This window comes from Cebidichthys violaceus, unplaced genomic scaffold (assembly GCF_023349555.1).
Source record: "Cebidichthys violaceus isolate CVI_PGR_0920_01 unplaced genomic scaffold, fCebVio1.0.p SCAF_3, whole genome shotgun sequence".
Taxonomy (NCBI): domain Eukaryota; kingdom Metazoa; phylum Chordata; class Actinopteri; order Perciformes; family Stichaeidae; genus Cebidichthys; species Cebidichthys violaceus.
In genome coordinates, this window is record NW_027176483.1 from 22,639,549 (window position 1) to 22,658,165 (window position 18,617).

The following is an 18,617-nucleotide window of genomic DNA, read 5'->3' on the forward strand; positions in this document are numbered from 1 at the left end:
GATTTGAACCAGTGTGTCATACTCACTACAGTACTTTAATTGCAGCATTTTCTCATAATTGTAAATCATTACAAATCATTTTGATTACCAATTACGATCATTAAGGGCTTCAGTTTAGACCGTAGTCCCTACAGCGGTTTACATGTGCAGGACCTCTTGAATGTGTTCATCGTTCACGTGTTGAATTAAAGGCTCAGAACATTGTAACTACACGATACATGAACACATTAACGACAGGATCAGATGATCAAGATGAACGTGTTGGACTGTCTGTTCACTGGGCTCAACGAGACGTTTCATTGGCAGTAGAAGGTGAGGACGTTCTCCTGATTTCCTCTGACCAACAGGACTGGAGGTCTCAGATCATGTGACAGGAAGTCCAACCACGTCAGGTAGAGAGCGTCGGGACACACCCCTCTCATCCCCACCGGCATGGTGCTGCCGGGAGACATACACAGTAGTGACGAAGAAGGGTTAATAAGGTTTGTGTTGGACTACTACTAAGTCCACATCCACAGGTGATTACTGCTAAAGGAGGAGAGTCTTTAAAAGTCACCACCATGACTAAGAGCCATTCACTCAGAGTGGAATCATGCAATTAGCTCACTGCTGAATTACACAGCTCTTTTAATAAAGAAGCCCTCCTCCGATCTAACAAGAAGAACTGAACTCACATTACAACCAGAGCGGCTTCTCTGGAGTAATCCTGCAGAACCTCGTTCAGACGAATTTGACGGAGAGACTGAATCACAGAGAAAGTTTAAAAAAGGTTTATTTCTTATTCCTACATTCTATATTCACTGTATCAAAATATGTGTGTGTGTGTGTGTGTGTGTGTGTGTGCGTGTGTGTGTGTGTGTCAGACCTTGGCCTTGTTCCTCTCTAGATCCTGGTCACTGATCATCCACTGCTCCTCCTGCTGTCTTTGCGGCCCAGAATCAGAGTCTTGTTTGGGATCCAGTCTGAAGTGACCCACCATGTTCTCAAACTGATGAACACTGAAGCATAAGGAGACAAAAAGGGATCATGGGTAATACGATACGTAACGAAGTGAGTCAAGCATGGATGAATGCATTACTCTTTCACTGTGATGACTGCTGCTGTATATCTGGAAACCTCCATATTGAGCTTTTCATCTGCTGTTAACCTGCTAGCTACCGACCCCCATTCTGGCCCGGCTGGTAAACCCAGCTCCACCCGGATCACATGTGGAATTGCATGATGATAGATCCCATTCCCTGTTGTTTGGGCTTTGCTTCTTTCTAATAACAGCTCCCACAGAGCTTCGGCAGAGAGCCGCAGAAATGCGCCGTGAAAAAAAACACAAATGACACGCTGCGTGTCCTCGCCGGCGGTGCCGCCCACACCAGCCACCGCCCAACACAGACACAGCATCGACCAACGGCACGGTGACTCGGGCACCTTGCAGGCCGGGGGTTCTGGTAGACGTCAGGAAGCACTTCAACATCGTGGAAACCCAGACGGAACTTCTTGATCAGTGCCAACACCCTGGAAAGAGAATGTAAATATATCATGTGACATTTTCTTTCACATTCACATACTACCACAGCAATAGTCTTTTAACCATGAGCAGGAACGTTTTCTAACATGTTAGCCATTTTAATAGCTTGTTTCTGTCACCACCATGTGGCCACACAATGAGTTACAGGTTTAAACAAACTGTATCCATGATTCATGTTTGTAGTTACACATCTCTCTACGTCCTGCTATGCTCTGCAATACGAGTCTTTGATAACTGGCTAGATAAATCATCTGCATTTCCTTCTATTTAATGTCATTCATGCAATTTACTCAGACACGTTTTTGGCAAATGTGCTGAAGGACCCAGACGAAGGTGCAAACCAGCCACAGTAATGTGAAGGCTTACTCCTCTCTCTGCTCTTCCCTCTTGTCTGCCTCTCCCCCCACGAACACACGGACCTTACATCTGGCCCAGCGCTTCCTCCGAGTCAGCAGGTAGGGCAGCAGCAGGGTCAGACCTGGTGAAGCACACACACACACACACACACACACACACACACACACACACACACACACACACACACACACACACACAGACACAGACAGACGATAAGGACACCTATGACAGCATTCTTCAGAGAGGAGAAGAAGGCGATAGATGGATGGAGGGATGATCAGACCTCCGTCATCAGACAGCCAGTACACGTCGATGGTTTTCTTTCCTTGTCTTTTCTGGAACACCGTACTCTGCTGAGGCTCTGCTCCAATGGGGACCGGAGCTACACACAATGTGTACATATACACACAAAACACATCAATTCATTGAATCTCTGTGTATTCAAAGGACAAGGTGTGTAACATTGAGGGGGTTAACTGGTAGAAATGGAATATAATATTCATAACTATGTTTTAATCAGTATACATTACAGTCATTTAGCAGACGCTTTTATCCAAAGTCTATCTACACACCGTAGGCACAGCTACAGGAGCCATTTTGGGGTTAAGTGTCTTGCTCAAGGACATGTTGACATGAGACTAGAGGAGCCGGGGATCAAACCTGTGACCCTCCAGTGAGCCACAATATGTCCACGCATATACGTACATGTATGTGTTGTTTGAAAGCGGGAAGGGGCAGAGACGGTGTTTATGCTCTCTTGTCGTCCATCTAAACCTGGATTACCTGAAATAAAAACAGGGATTTTCTATGTCTATGGTTCATTTGTAGTCAGTAACTCAAATGACGATGGATGACTGTGAACACCTGAACACCGTGCGCGTTGTTAACGTTAACACTGTCATTTCAAATCAGGCTCTCACCTTCTGACTGAGGAGGATGAGAGACATCCAGTCCCTCCTTCACTCTCAGTATGCACACGCCGTACTGCAGGTCGAACGCATCGCTGAAATACATGAACAGCTTTACTGCAAACACATGATCATCATCATCAGTGCTTATAGAATGGTTGAAGAGCACTATTCCCCTGTACTCACTGTAGTATCCCTATGTAGTCGTGTGCAGCCCGAGGTGTTTCACCGCAGCAGCCTTTCTTGAAACCCATCAGTAAAACATTCGGCTTCATACGACCCAAACCTGCCCCCTGGTGGACAGTCAACAACAGGACAAGAAGAGGAGAACAACACAGTTCAGTTGATGGAGACACTTCATTAGAATTGAAAGGAAGAGGTGTAAGAAAGAGAAGTGTTTGTTTGACTGGAAACACTACAAAGTGGTGCAACGTGAGGCACAATGCTCGGTGATCGGATCACTGAAGCATCACTGAAGCATCTGAACTGTTCTTCACACTGCTGCCCTGCACTACAGAATGAGTTAAACATACCCTGGATATCTACATATTATGTGGCTCAACTAACTATAACAGCCGCGATCGTGGTGAGCCGTCCGACGTCGGTGGGGATCTTGGTAAATCAACCCAGGGCTTCTCAATCAGGCTGTGAGCGCGATCGCATGAAACGGGGCGGCGATTGCAGCATAATAACGATCAATCGCTAAACAAGTCTGCTGTCAGCAGAGCGGCATATTTTAGAAACAGAGAGAAAGCTGAATATGAAATATATCAAATATGAAGAGGCTCAACACATAACTCAAGCGGAAAGTAGCACAGTTTGAACTGACAAATGCAGGAAAGACAGCTGGCACTAAATCTACTATATTCAGATCTATGGTGCTCTAGATGAGATGTTGTAAATCTATTCATTCACACAGCGGGCGATTTACTGACAGCTGTCCTTCAGCTGTCAGTGCTTTTAGTATGGATGATGACTTTAACTTCTTCGTATTTGTGTAATAATATCTAAGAGCTTTGATTGGTCAGTAGGAGGTGCTTTCATATCTTGAACGTAATGTACTCTGGAGCAGAAGTCACTGTAAAACGTGAACCTCCGTTGCAGGTGTGACAACCCAGATGTTTGCACTGATGCTACTTTGCTAACCTCAAATCCTGCGTCGTAGTATAGGCCAGAAAAAGTGGCCTGAACATCACTGAAGTGAGTTGAAATGTGTGCAGAGAGCCCAAAGAAAATATGAAGACGATACCCACACAGCCACCTGGTCAGGCTGCCGTCTTTCTAATTCTTCTTCCACCCTGTATAATGTATGTATAATGATACGTGACGACACACTGCATTTGGTTGCACGACTCTGTGTTGTACAACAGCAATAAACAAACCTTGTAACCGTGTTAATCTGACCTGTAGCAGCATGTTAACTCCTGATCGAAGCTCTGCAGCCACCACACCTCTGTAGAAGGACTTGACCTTCCGCTGGTTCAACCAGGCAACATGGCTGTCGCCGCTCGCCTTTTCCACTACTGACTGGGAGGAACCAGCCTGACAAACACAGGGTCAGACAAATCATAACTTCAGTCGTCGACTGTAGAAGTTGTACATTTAGTAGCTGGTGTGTGTATATCTGTGCATGTTTAGTTGGACTCACAGTGACTACATTGCCACAAATCATGAGACTAAGATCCTTTGTGAAACAGGTGACGAGATCCACCAGAGCCGGACGACTGCTGGGAGGACCTGTCAGCACCAAACACTGGGGTCTGAAAGGTGTAGATGTTGAGCAGTTTAGTGCAGAGCTCCTGGACACACATGTACACTTGTGTTGATCACAGAAATGAGTCTGGGTCTTCTCATCTAACTCCCGACAGCAAAGCAATAGGTTATTTGCAGATGACATCACACACCGGCGTGCTTTCCAGATGGAGGGCGGGAAAACTGGAGGCATGTTCAAGCCTATGGTTTGCGCTGTTTACCGAAAATAGTGGGAAGATGGGAAGTTTAAAAAAACTCATAAGAAACGGCGACAGACATTTTTCTAATTACATAGCTAGCTAAAACTGACAAAAAACACAGACCATGGTGGTACGCCACATGAAGGCTTACAACTATTTTGTGAGCGGTTTTGTCCACGACCTCGGAACCAAAGTAGCATTGAGTAGCTAGCGTTGCTAAAAACAAATCTTCCGGTAGATAGCTAACTAGCTTTCGCTCACTAGCATCACTAAAAATAAATCTTCCAGTAGATAGCTAACTAGCTTTCGCTCACTAGCATTGCTAAATGCTGTGTGCAGGTTCAAGTTCAACCAACCCTTTATGTATTCACTTTCCTACATTTCCAATTTGCGCAGTATATAGGTTCTTCACCTCCTGCCCTCCATCTGTTTTTTGCGCGTCATAATAGTCACATGATTGCAAACAAGCTATTAAGTGTTTTTCCAAGAAACATTTCAATTCCATCCGACAATCTATAGGAGTGTGGTTCTGTCACTGACCTGTAGTTCTTGACATGGTCCTCCACATGGTTGAGACCTACACACTGGCTCAGAGCAATGTTGTAGGAGCTTGCCTGAACTGAGGAGCCCCAGTTTACAGCTAAGCACAGAGAAGAGCAGCAGAGTTGGAGAATGGAGTAGGAGATGACATCGGTTTAGTTTCTGACGTCACACTGTTTGTAGGTTGTACAACTGTCGGCTTTGTGTTTGAGTTTACCAGGCTTCTTGTAGAGTGTGTATCCCAAAAGGAAGAAGACAACGCCAAAGGCAATGAGGGCTGCCCACCAAGTCAGCAGGAACATGATAACGACACAAACCACAGCGCCCAGCAACGACAGCCACTTACTGTAGAACCTGAAGGACGGACGCCAACCTGTAGACACACACACACACACACACACACACACACACACACACACATGCGTACAAACAACAATGTCGACACACTCTCCCGATCAACCAGGAAGGCCTGATTTATGCTCTACAGAGAAGCTTGCTCGGAGCACCAGCAGAGCTCTCAGAGAGCTGCAAAGGCCTCCTTAAAAATGTGACCCGAACCCAAAGTCCTCTGCACAGCCTTCAGCCCTGAACCCTCTGATGTCACCTGGCTAACGGGTGAGTGTGAGAGGGTGCAGGCGCTGCACAATGTCACCCTTTTACTCCCTGATTTGAACGTCCTCCAGGCTCTTGCATTACTAGAGGAGAGGTCATTGTCACATTATTTACTTGTTTTTGTCAAAACAGTTTCATGAAGCAAAATGAAAAGAAACGGTTGATGATGAACCAGGTGGTAATGTAGTCTTTGCTTGCATTCTTCCGCTTCCATGTGGTTTTATTAGTGCAACGATTACAATTTTTAATCCTGATTCATCTCATTGTTATGCGCAAAATTCAATAATTAATTCAAAAGTATAGTGTACTGTGCACTTTTATTTTAAAGTACTGCTATATGAACTAAAGTACAATAACATTTGAATCACTTTAAACAGATCAGGTTCTTTTTTACAGCAGTATTCCCTTTACACAGTAGTTATAATACAGTTATAATGATTCTGATCATAGATATTCAGCCGGTGTTCACTACTTCATCTTCATGTGTTTTCATAGATGATATTTAAATGTACACCTTGAAAACTACAAACCTCTCTACATCATGTTTTTATGTTTGTTAAATTCTCAGTAGTGATAACTAAATTATGATTATTATACATATTACAAACAAAACAACTTAAAAAACTCTACAAAAATAATTTAAATAAAATAAATTAATTGCTTTTTTGCTTTTTTAAAATTTTGGTCAGACACATATATAACGCTGAGTACCATGTACTATGTGTGGTATTAGTTATAAATGTATGTGTTGAGTACCGTGTACTATGTGTGGTATTAGTTATAAATGTACGTGTTGAGTACCGTGTACTATGTGTGGTATTAGTTATAAATGTACGTGATGAGTACCGTGTACTATGTGTGGTATTAGTTATAAATGTACGTGTTGAGTACCGTGTACTATGTGTGGTATTAGTTATAAATGTACGTGTTGAGTACCGTGTACTATGTGTGGTATTAGTTATAAATGTACGTGCTGAGTACCGTGTACTATGTGTGGTATTAGTTATAAACATACGTTGGTACGTAGAGGGTGATAAGAAGCTGTACTTGGAGGGACTTAGGACCCAGGGGACCATAGGTCCTTAATGACCTAAACTGTCCACTTAATAATAAAAAATAAAAAATGCGTTAATGCGCGATAATATAATAATTGTCGGCGTTAGTTAACGAATGAACGTTGATGTGATAATAAGGGTTAACTTGCCCAGCCTAGTGTAAATGTCCCATCTTAAATCTTTATTGTTAGTCTTTCTGTTTGCGTTGGGACAAACATATGTGGAACTATTGGATCACGTCTATGAAACAAATCAATGACACATGACAAAGGATTTGAAGATCGCAAGCGTGCGTCAAAAACAAACGACATGCTAAACGCAGTCCACCGCAGTGCTTTCTATGCCCGGCGTGTGCTGGAGGTGCTGCTCTCGCCCACTCAGAATGCATAATGCGTATCCTGCAGAAATGTGAATCAGGCAGTAGTGTTTACCTGGTGAGTTGGTGATGGAGGCATGGAAGCAGCTGAAGTTGATAAGAGAGTATGAGCAGAGGAAGAAGTTGGAGATGATGGGAGCGATGGTGTTCAGCTCGGCTGACGGAGAGGAACGACAGAATTTAGGAACGTTAGTTATTGAGTTATTATACCCAAAAGATTTTCAGGAAGTGAAAGCCAATTTTGACACTTCTTTAATAATTCTTCAGTAGCAGTTTAATGCATCTACATGCTGTAATAATTACATCTCTATACAGTAGCTTTCATTGTCTGTCCTCCATTCCCACCCAGGAAACAACGCAGCATGTGATCCAGGATGACTGTAAATAGACCTGATCGATGCGAGCCTCAGTGTTTACTGCTCCTTCTCCTGACACTGTATCACAGCTGTGTTAGTTCATGCCACAGGAAGCTGTGGGATAAAGAGCTTCCATCTCATCAGCTTACAATACACAGCTGTTATTGCTGTCTTGGAGCAAGTTTTCCCATTTGAAGTTGTGGTATACTTGTTTTCCAGCTCACATTCTCATTAAGACATTTCAGAATATAAGACTATAATATGCAGTTCCTCCTGGTTCAGAGGTCTCATCGAAGCCTCACCGATGAGGATGAAGCAGGCAGCGATGACGTACGTCAGCAGGTAGCCTCTGAGCGGCTCGTCGTTCTTGCCGTAACCTTTCCCAAAGATGCCGATGAGAGGGTAGAGTTTGTCCTTACACAGACACTACAGGAAGAGTCATACTCGTCAGTCACAGCGGAGACAAGAATGAATAAAAGCAATGCATTTAAACATAAGCAGGAACAGGGAAACGGTTGCGCCGACATTTGAAAAGAAATAACATTCACAAAAAGGTATTTTGGCGACTGTGGATCAGCGGTAGAGCCGGGTCGTCCTTCAATCAGAGGATCGGCGGTTTGATCCCCGGCTCCGCTAGTCCATGTCCATGTGTCCTTGGGCAAGACACTTAACCCCACATTGCTCCATACAGGCTGTTCCTACAGTGTGTGAATGTTAGATGGTCCTGATGGGCAGGTGGCCCCTTGCATGGTAGCCTCTGCCATCATGGGGGTGAATGGGTGAATGATGACATGTAGTGTTAAAGCGCTCTGAGTGGGCGGAAGACTAGAAAAGAACTAAACAAGAACAAGTCCATTTACCATTTGGTTCATCTGGTGTGTGTGTGTGTGTGTGTGTGTGTGTGTGTGTGTGTGTGTGTGTGTGTGTGTGTGTGAGTGTGTGTGTGTGAGTGTGTGTGAGTGTGTGTGAGTGTACCTGGAACACCTTGGGAGCAGACACCAGGCAGGCCAAAGCAGAAGAGAGCGTCGCTCCAAATATACCAGCAGTGATGAGAGGGGCGAACGCTGACACCAGGCTCATGGACTAGGAACAGAGACGCACTGTTGACTTAGTGGTCTCGTGTCCCTCACCAGAGGACAGAGGTGATCTACAGTCACCGGTCATTACAGAGGGGGACTCGATTCATGCAGAGTGACATGATTGCTGGCGTGTTGCCGTCAGTGTAATCATCGTATATGTTCAGCTTTTTATTTCATGGAGAGAAAAGTCAAATAAATGTCTGAGAACTGACAAGAAAGCTTCATATTGTTGGGACCCCAAGTAGCTTCACAAGGTAAATGTACAGTTTGGAATTCATCAGCCAGAAAACATGTGAAGAGTTGTGTTGTGGGTAATCATAAACCATGTCTAACAGAATGAAGCCACATTTAGCTCATGTGTCCTGTGAGTGGGCTGACCTGATAGTAATTACTGATGCCATAGGTGCATGTGTTGTTGCTGATACACTCAGTGAAGTCCCATCCGTAGAGACAAGCTAAACCTTCACAGCCCTGAGTCGACGAGGACACTGACAGGGTGTCGTTTAACAGGCCAGACGCATCCCGCAACACACAGGCCCCTGGAACAAACGCATGAACAAATATGCATACACACAATTATTTAACCACAAATCCCCCAAATAATTAAATGAATGGTGTAAATCCTGAACGCAAATATATTTTAGATATTGTATGTAATCATTGGCATTAATGGTAGAAATCAAATCTATGTCCAAACAAACGATCCACATTCTGTTCAAATGACTAAACTCAAACACTTTCATTTACAGGTGATAGTTAACGTGATTCAAGTGATTCAAACCCCAATATTTAACTAGTACAAACATTATTTAATAATCATATTCTGCTATTTCCCAATATGCAGTAATAAATAGCTGGTAATCTATTTAATACATTTCCAGGAAAATAATACTAATTAAGTTTATTCCCAGATCTGCCAGTAAGTTAATAATAATCACTAAGAAACTTCTTGAAAAAGTACCAAAAATATATTGAAATGATTCCCAACTTCTTCAACTTCAAGCAGTTACAGTACAGTACATATGAATATTAGCTATCAACACATAGACTCTAAAATGTAAAAGCACAATTCACCTTTCTTCACACAAATTGCAGATTTGTTGAACCATTTTTGCAAAACCCTAAACACAAGTCCTGCTTTTTTAAACCCTCATTATTTAAATTTGCATCTTATGAATTCCGTTACGGTCACTAGAGGGCGCTCTAGCTGTGACCACTTTACCGCAGAAGAACATGTGCAGAGGTCACCAGGGCTGCGGTCAAAAAGTCCAAAAATGACCTCCTAACGTCTTTTACGAAACACTTTTTCTTGATCTCTGTGGGCCAGGTGTCAGAGGCCTCTCAGTAAACTGGTACGCAAACAGCAATAGTGAAAAAAAGACAAATATAAATACATTCAAATTAATAATCAAAACACATTTAAAGCACTAAACTGAATTTAAATCAGTACTTAATCTCCTTCGCATCAAGATCCAGCATTCAAGTGGTTAAAGAGGCGATAGTTAATGTATGTATCTTATATATATCAACTAACACGCCCATAAGGGGTGTGTACAGCTGTGTTGCACACACACACACACACACACACACACACCCTCCTCGCACACATGCACATGCGTTTCTTTCACATGCACGCGCATACCCACTACTACTTATTCATGTTCCATTAATGCACATGACTGAATTAATCAGCGTCCATTACTGTGACTGTCACCGCTGTTATTGTTCCTCATCATTGTTCTATTAGTGACTCTTCTACTGCTATTGCTACTCTGGTATGTATCATGTATGTCACATGGATTGACTATGTTGTAATTGTGCTGCGTTGTTCATCGTGGACACATCTTCTGTCCGTCCTGGAGAGGATCCTCCTCTGAGGTTTCGTCCTCTTTCATCTGTAAAAAGCTTTTTCTGTTCTGATTTTACTGAGGTCACTATCAGGCTATACAAATGAATTGATTTGAACCAGTGTGTCATACTCACTACAGTACTTTAATTGCAGCATTTTCTCATAATTGTAAATCATTACAAATCATTTTGATTACCAATTACGATCATTAAGGGCTTCAGTTTAGACCGTAGTCCCTACAGCGGTTTACATGTGCAGGACCTCTTGAATGTGTTCATCGTTCACGTGTTGAATTAAAGGCTCAGAACATTGTAACTACACGATACATGAACACATTAACGACAGGATCAGATGATCAAGATGAACGTGTTGGACTGTCTGTTCACTGGGCTCAACGAGACGTTTCATTGGCAGTAGAAGGTGAGGACGTTCTCCTGATTTCCTCTGACCAACAGGACTGGAGGTCTCAGATCATGTGACAGGAAGTCCAACCACGTCAGGTAGAGAGCGTCGGGACACACCCCTCTCATCCCCACCGGCATGGTGCTGCCGGGAGACATACACAGTAGTGACGAAGAAGGGTTAATAAGGTTTGTGTTGGACTACTACTAAGTCCACATCCACAGGTGATTACTGCTAAAGGAGGAGAGTCTTTAAAAGTCACCACCATGACTAAGAGCCATTCACTCAGAGTGGAATCATGCAATTAGCTCACTGCTGAATTACACAGCTCTTTTAATAAAGAAGCCCTCCTCCGATCTAACAAGAAGAACTGAACTCACATTACAACCAGAGCGGCTTCTCTGGAGTAATCCTGCAGAACCTCGTTCAGACGAATTTGACGGAGAGACTGAATCACAGAGAAAGTTTAAAAAAGGTTTATTTCTTATTCCTACATTCTATATTCACTGTATCAAAATATGTGTGTGTGTGTGTGTGTGTGTGTGTGCGTGTGTGTGTGTGTGTCAGACCTTGGCCTTGTTCCTCTCTAGATCCTGGTCACTGATCATCCACTGCTCCTCCTGCTGTCTTTGCGGCCCAGAATCAGAGTCTTGTTTGGGATCCAGTCTGAAGTGACCCACCATGTTCTCAAACTGATGAACACTGAAGCATAAGGAGACAAAAAGGGATCATGGGTAATACGATACGTAACGAAGTGAGTCAAGCATGGATGAATGCATTACTCTTTCACTGTGATGACTGCTGCTGTATATCTGGAAACCTCCATATTGAGCTTTTCATCTGCTGTTAACCTGCTAGCTACCGACCCCCATTCTGGCCCGGCTGGTAAACCCAGCTCCACCCGGATCACATGTGGAATTGCATGATGATAGATCCCATTCCCTGTTGTTTGGGCTTTGCTTCTTTCTAATAACAGCTCCCACAGAGCTTCGGCAGAGAGCCGCAGAAATGCGCCGTGAAAAAAAACACAAATGACACGCTGCGTGTCCTCGCCGGCGGTGCCGCCCACACCAGCCACCGCCCAACACAGACACAGCATCGACCAACGGCACGGTGACTCGGGCACCTTGCAGGCCGGGGGTTCTGGTAGACGTCAGGAAGCACTTCAACATCGTGGAAACCCAGACGGAACTTCTTGATCAGTGCCAACACCCTGGAAAGAGAATGTAAATATATCATGTGACATTTTCTTTCACATTCACATACTACCACAGCAATAGTCTTTTAACCATGAGCAGGAACGTTTTCTAACATGTTAGCCATTTTAATAGCTTGTTTCTGTCACCACCATGTGGCCACACAATGAGTTACAGGTTTAAACAAACTGTATCCATGATTCATGTTTGTAGTTACACATCTCTCTACGTCCTGCTATGCTCTGCAATACGAGTCTTTGATAACTGGCTAGATAAATCATCTGCATTTCCTTCTATTTAATGTCATTCATGCAATTTACTCAGACACGTTTTTGGCAAATGTGCTGAAGGACCCAGACGAAGGTGCAAACCAGCCACAGTAATGTGAAGGCTTACTCCTCTCTCTGCTCTTCCCTCTTGTCTGCCTCTCCCCCCACGAACACACGGACCTTACATCTGGCCCAGCGCTTCCTCCGAGTCAGCAGGTAGGGCAGCAGCAGGGTCAGACCTGGTGAAGCACACACACACACACACACACACACACACACACACACACACACACACACACACACACACACACACACACACACACACACACACACAGACACAGACAGACGATAAGGACACCTATGACAGCATTCTTCAGAGAGGAGAAGAAGGCGATAGATGGATGGAGGGATGATCAGACCTCCGTCATCAGACAGCCAGTACACGTCGATGGTTTTCTTTCCTTGTCTTTTCTGGAACACCGTACTCTGCTGAGGCTCTGCTCCAATGGGGACCGGAGCTACACACAATGTGTACATATACACACAAAACACATCAATTCATTGAATCTCTGTGTATTCAAAGGACAAGGTGTGTAACATTGAGGGGGTTAACTGGTAGAAATGGAATATAATATTCATAACTATGTTTTAATCAGTATACATTACAGTCATTTAGCAGACGCTTTTATCCAAAGTCTATCTACACACCGTAGGCACAGCTACAGGAGCCATTTTGGGGTTAAGTGTCTTGCTCAAGGACATGTTGACATGAGACTAGAGGAGCCGGGGATCAAACCTGTGACCCTCCAGTGAGCCACAATATGTCCACGCATATACGTACATGTATGTGTTGTTTGAAAGCGGGAAGGGGCAGAGACGGTGTTTATGCTCTCTTGTCGTCCATCTAAACCTGGATTACCTGAAATAAAAACAGGGATTTTCTATGTCTATGGTTCATTTGTAGTCAGTAACTCAAATGACGATGGATGACTGTGAACACCTGAACACCGTGCGCGTTGTTAACGTTAACACTGTCATTTCAAATCAGGCTCTCACCTTCTGACTGAGGAGGATGAGAGACATCCAGTCCCTCCTTCACTCTCAGTATGCACACGCCGTACTGCAGGTCGAACGCATCGCTGAAATACATGAACAGCTTTACTGCAAACACATGATCATCATCATCAGTGCTTATAGAATGGTTGAAGAGCACTATTCCCCTGTACTCACTGTAGTATCCCTATGTAGTCGTGTGCAGCCCGAGGTGTTTCACCGCAGCAGCCTTTCTTGAAACCCATCAGTAAAACATTCGGCTTCATACGACCCAAACCTGCCCCCTGGTGGACAGTCAACAACAGGACAAGAAGAGGAGAACAACACAGTTCAGTTGATGGAGACACTTCATTAGAATTGAAAGGAAGAGGTGTAAGAAAGAGAAGTGTTTGTTTGACTGGAAACACTACAAAGTGGTGCAACGTGAGGCACAATGCTCGGTGATCGGATCACTGAAGCATCACTGAAGCATCTGAACTGTTCTTCACACTGCTGCCCTGCACTACAGAATGAGTTAAACATACCCTGGATATCTACATATTATGTGGCTCAACTAACTATAACAGCCGCGATCGTGGTGAGCCGTCCGACGTCGGTGGGGATCTTGGTAAATCAACCCAGGGCTTCTCAATCAGGCTGTGAGCGCGATCGCATGAAACGGGGCGGCGATTGCAGCATAATAACGATCAATCGCTAAACAAGTCTGCTGTCAGCAGAGCGGCATATTTTAGAAACAGAGAGAAAGCTGAATATGAAATATATCAAATATGAAGAGGCTCAACACATAACTCAAGCGGAAAGTAGCACAGTTTGAACTGACAAATGCAGGAAAGACAGCTGGCACTAAATCTACTATATTCAGATCTATGGTGCTCTAGATGAGATGTTGTAAATCTATTCATTCACACAGCGGGCGATTTACTGACAGCTGTCCTTCAGCTGTCAGTGCTTTTAGTATGGATGATGACTTTAACTTCTTCGTATTTGTGTAATAATATCTAAGAGCTTTGATTGGTCAGTAGGAGGTGCTTTCATATCTTGAACGTAATGTACTCTGGAGCAGAAGTCACTGTAAAACGTGAACCTCCGTTGCAGGTGTGACAACCCAGATGTTTGCACTGATGCTACTTTGCTAACCTCAAATCCTGCGTCGTAGTATAGGCCAGAAAAAGTGGCCTGAACATCACTGAAGTGAGTTGAAATGTGTGCAGAGAGCCCAAAGAAAATATGAAGACGATACCCACACAGCCACCTGGTCAGGCTGCCGTCTTTCTAATTCTTCTTCCACCCTGTATAATGTATGTATAATGATACGTGACGACACACTGCATTTGGTTGCACGACTCTGTGTTGTACAACAGCAATAAACAAACCTTGTAACCGTGTTAATCTGACCTGTAGCAGCATGTTAACTCCTGATCGAAGCTCTGCAGCCACCACACCTCTGTAGAAGGACTTGACCTTCCGCTGGTTCAACCAGGCAACATGGCTGTCGCCGCTCGCCTTTTCCACTACTGACTGGGAGGAACCAGCCTGACAAACACAGGGTCAGACAAATCATAACTTCAGTCGTCGACTGTAGAAGTTGTACATTTAGTAGCTGGTGTGTGTATATCTGTGCATGTTTAGTTGGACTCACAGTGACTACATTGCCACAAATCATGAGACTAAGATCCTTTGTGAAACAGGTGACGAGATCCACCAGAGCCGGACGACTGCTGGGAGGACCTGTCAGCACCAAACACTGGGGTCTGAAAGGTGTAGATGTTGAGCAGTTTAGTGCAGAGCTCCTGGACACACATGTACACTTGTGTTGATCACAGAAATGAGTCTGGGTCTTCTCATCTAACTCCCGACAGCAAAGCAATAGGTTATTTGCAGATGACATCACACACCGGCGTGCTTTCCAGATGGAGGGCGGGAAAACTGGAGGCATGTTCAAGCCTATGGTTTGCGCTGTTTACCGAAAATAGTGGGAAGATGGGAAGTTTAAAAAAACTCATAAGAAACGGCGACAGACATTTTTCTAATTACATAGCTAGCTAAAACTGACAAAAAACACAGACCATGGTGGTACGCCACATGAAGGCTTACAACTATTTTGTGAGCGGTTTTGTCCACGACCTCGGAACCAAAGTAGCATTGAGTAGCTAGCGTTGCTAAAAACAAATCTTCCGGTAGATAGCTAACTAGCTTTCGCTCACTAGCATCACTAAAAATAAATCTTCCAGTAGATAGCTAACTAGCTTTCGCTCACTAGCATTGCTAAATGCTGTGTGCAGGTTCAAGTTCAACCAACCCTTTATGTATTCACTTTCCTACATTTCCAATTTGCGCAGTATATAGGTTCTTCACCTCCTGCCCTCCATCTGTTTTTTGCGCGTCATAATAGTCACATGATTGCAAACAAGCTATTAAGTGTTTTTCCAAGAAACATTTCAATTCCATCCGACAATCTATAGGAGTGTGGTTCTGTCACTGACCTGTAGTTCTTGACATGGTCCTCCACATGGTTGAGACCTACACACTGGCTCAGAGCAATGTTGTAGGAGCTTGCCTGAACTGAGGAGCCCCAGTTTACAGCTAAGCACAGAGAAGAGCAGCAGAGTTGGAGAATGGAGTAGGAGATGACATCGGTTTAGTTTCTGACGTCACACTGTTTGTAGGTTGTACAACTGTCGGCTTTGTGTTTGAGTTTACCAGGCTTCTTGTAGAGTGTGTATCCCAAAAGGAAGAAGACAACGCCAAAGGCAATGAGGGCTGCCCACCAAGTCAGCAGGAACATGATAACGACACAAACCACAGCGCCCAGCAACGACAGCCACTTACTGTAGAACCTGAAGGACGGACGCCAACCTGTAGACACACACACACACACACACACACACACACACACACACACACATGCGTACAAACAACAATGTCGACACACTCTCCCGATCAACCAGGAAGGCCTGATTTATGCTCTACAGAGAAGCTTGCTCGGAGCACCAGCAGAGCTCTCAGAGAGCTGCAAAGGCCTCCTTAAAAATGTGACCCGAACCCAAAGTCCTCTGCACAGCCTTCAGCCCTGAACCCTCTGATGTCACCTGGCTAACGGGTGAGTGTGAGAGGGTGCAGGCGCTGCACAATGTCACCCTTTTACTCCCTGATTTGAACGTCCTCCAGGCTCTTGCATTACTAGAGGAGAGGTCATTGTCACATTATTTACTTGTTTTTGTCAAAACAGTTTCATGAAGCAAAATGAAAAGAAACGGTTGATGATGAACCAGGTGGTAATGTAGTCTTTGCTTGCATTCTTCCGCTTCCATGTGGTTTTATTAGTGCAACGATTACAATTTTTAATCCTGATTCATCTCATTGTTATGCGCAAAATTCAATAATTAATTCAAAAGTATAGTGTACTGTGCACTTTTATTTTAAAGTACTGCTATATGAACTAAAGTACAATAACATTTGAATCACTTTAAACAGATCAGGTTCTTTTTTACAGCAGTATTCCCTTTACACAGTAGTTATAATACAGTTATAATGATTCTGATCATAGATATTCAGCCGGTGTTCACTACTTCATCTTCATGTGTTTTCATAGATGATATTTAAATGTACACCTTGAAAACTACAAACCTCTCTACATCATGTTTTTATGTTTGTTAAATTCTCAGTAGTGATAACTAAATTATGATTATTATACATATTACAAACAAAACAACTTAAAAAACTCTACAAAAATAATTTAAATAAAATAAATTAATTGCTTTTTTGCTTTTTTAAAATTTTGGTCAGACACATATATAACGCTGAGTACCATGTACTATGTGTGGTATTAGTTATAAATGTATGTGTTGAGTACCGTGTACTATGTGTGGTATTAGTTATAAATGTACGTGTTGAGTACCGTGTACTATGTGTGGTATTAGTTATAAATGTACGTGATGAGTACCGTGTACTATGTGTGGTATTAGTTATAAATGTACGTGTTGAGTACCGTGTACTATGTGTGGTATTAGTTATAAATGTACGTGTTGAGTACCGTGTACTATGTGTGGTATTAGTTATAAATGTACGTGCTGAGTACCGTGTACTATGTGTGGTATTAGTTATAAACATACGTTGGTACGTAGAGGGTGATAAGAAGCTGTACTTGGAGGGACTTAGGACCCAGGGGACCATAGGTCCTTAATGACCTAAACTGTCCACTTAATAATAAAAAATAAAAAATGCGTTAATGCGCGATAATATAATAATTGTCGGCGTTAGTTAACGAATGAACGTTGATGTGATAATAAGGGTTAACTTGCCCAGCCTAGTGTAAATGTCCCATCTTAAATCTTTATTGTTAGTCTTTCTGTTTGCGTTGGGACAAACATATGTGGAACTATTGGATCACGTCTATGAAACAAATCAATGACACATGACAAAGGATTTGAAGATCGCAAGCGTGCGTCAAAAACAAACGACATGCTAAACGCAGTCCACCGCAGTGCTTTCTATGCCCGGCGTGTGCTGGAGGTGCTGCTCTCGCCCACTCAGAATGCATAATGCGTATCCTGCAGAAATGTGAATCAGGCAGTAGTGTTTACCTGGTGAGTTGGTGATGGAGGCATGGAAGCAGCTGAAGTTGATAAGAGAGTATGAGCAGAGGAAGAAGTTGGAGATGATGGGAGCGATGGTGTTCAGCTCGGCTGACGGAGAGGAACGACAGAATTTAGGAACGTTAGTTATTGAGTTATTATACCCAAAAGATTTTCAGGAAGTGAAAGCCAATTTTGACACTTCTTTAATAATTCTTCAGTAGCAGTTTAATGCATCTACATGCTGTAATAATTACATCTCTATACAGTAGCTTTCATTGTCTGTCCTCCATTCCCACCCAGGAAACAACGCAGCATGTGATCCAGGATGACTGTAAATAGACCTGATCGATGCGAGCCTCAGTGTTTACTGCTCCTTCTCCTGACACTGTATCACAGCTGTGTTAGTTCATGCCACAGGAAGCTGTGGGATAAAGAGCTTCCATCTCATCAGCTTACAATACACAGCTGTTATTGCTGTCTTGGAGCAAGTTTTCCCATTTGAAGTTGTGGTATA

The 18,617-nt window shown here is 43.5% G+C and overlaps 2 protein-coding genes across 3 annotated transcripts in view; both read right to left on the minus strand.

Annotated features, from left to right (window-relative positions):
- LOC137880871 (solute carrier family 12 member 3-like) lies at positions 1 to 10,884 on the minus strand. Its single transcript, XM_068722419.1, has 18 exons — positions 10,857 to 10,884; positions 9,136 to 9,296; positions 8,654 to 8,761; positions 7,981 to 8,104; positions 7,378 to 7,479; positions 5,497 to 5,652; positions 5,280 to 5,379; positions 4,436 to 4,547; positions 4,192 to 4,329; positions 2,974 to 3,080; positions 2,800 to 2,882; positions 2,585 to 2,662; positions 2,163 to 2,261; positions 1,889 to 2,000; positions 1,423 to 1,509; positions 866 to 998; positions 675 to 742; positions 1 to 438 (listed from the first exon to the last, which is right to left on the minus strand). Exons 1-18 carry the CDS (start codon positions 10,882 to 10,884, stop codon positions 297 to 299), a joined length of 1,938 nt encoding a protein of 645 aa, XP_068578520.1. The 3' UTR covers positions 1 to 296.
- The window catches only part of slc12a3 (solute carrier family 12 member 3), a 19,880-nt gene continuing 11,970 nt past the window's right edge, over positions 10,708 to 18,617 (minus strand). The window contains exons 13-26 of one of the 2 annotated variants that reach the window (XM_068722935.1): positions 18,110 to 18,211; positions 16,227 to 16,382; positions 16,010 to 16,109; positions 15,166 to 15,277; positions 14,922 to 15,059; positions 13,704 to 13,810; positions 13,530 to 13,612; positions 13,315 to 13,392; positions 12,893 to 12,991; positions 12,601 to 12,712; positions 12,135 to 12,221; positions 11,578 to 11,710; positions 11,389 to 11,456; positions 10,710 to 11,152 (exon numbers count right to left, since the gene is read on the minus strand). In XM_068722935.1, coding sequence (XP_068579036.1) covers positions 11,011 to 11,152; positions 11,389 to 11,456; positions 11,578 to 11,710; positions 12,135 to 12,221; positions 12,601 to 12,712; positions 12,893 to 12,991; positions 13,315 to 13,392; positions 13,530 to 13,612; positions 13,704 to 13,810; positions 14,922 to 15,059; positions 15,166 to 15,277; positions 16,010 to 16,109; positions 16,227 to 16,382; positions 18,110 to 18,211 — 1,517 coding nt within the window. In that variant the 3' untranslated portion in view covers positions 10,710 to 11,010. Of the gene's footprint in view, positions 11,153 to 11,388; positions 11,457 to 11,577; positions 11,711 to 12,134; positions 12,222 to 12,600; positions 12,713 to 12,892; positions 12,992 to 13,314; positions 13,393 to 13,529; positions 13,613 to 13,703; positions 13,811 to 14,921; positions 15,060 to 15,165; positions 15,278 to 16,009; positions 16,110 to 16,226; positions 16,383 to 18,109; positions 18,212 to 18,617 lie in introns of both variants that reach the window. The other variant, XM_068722936.1, reaches the window with a different exon arrangement.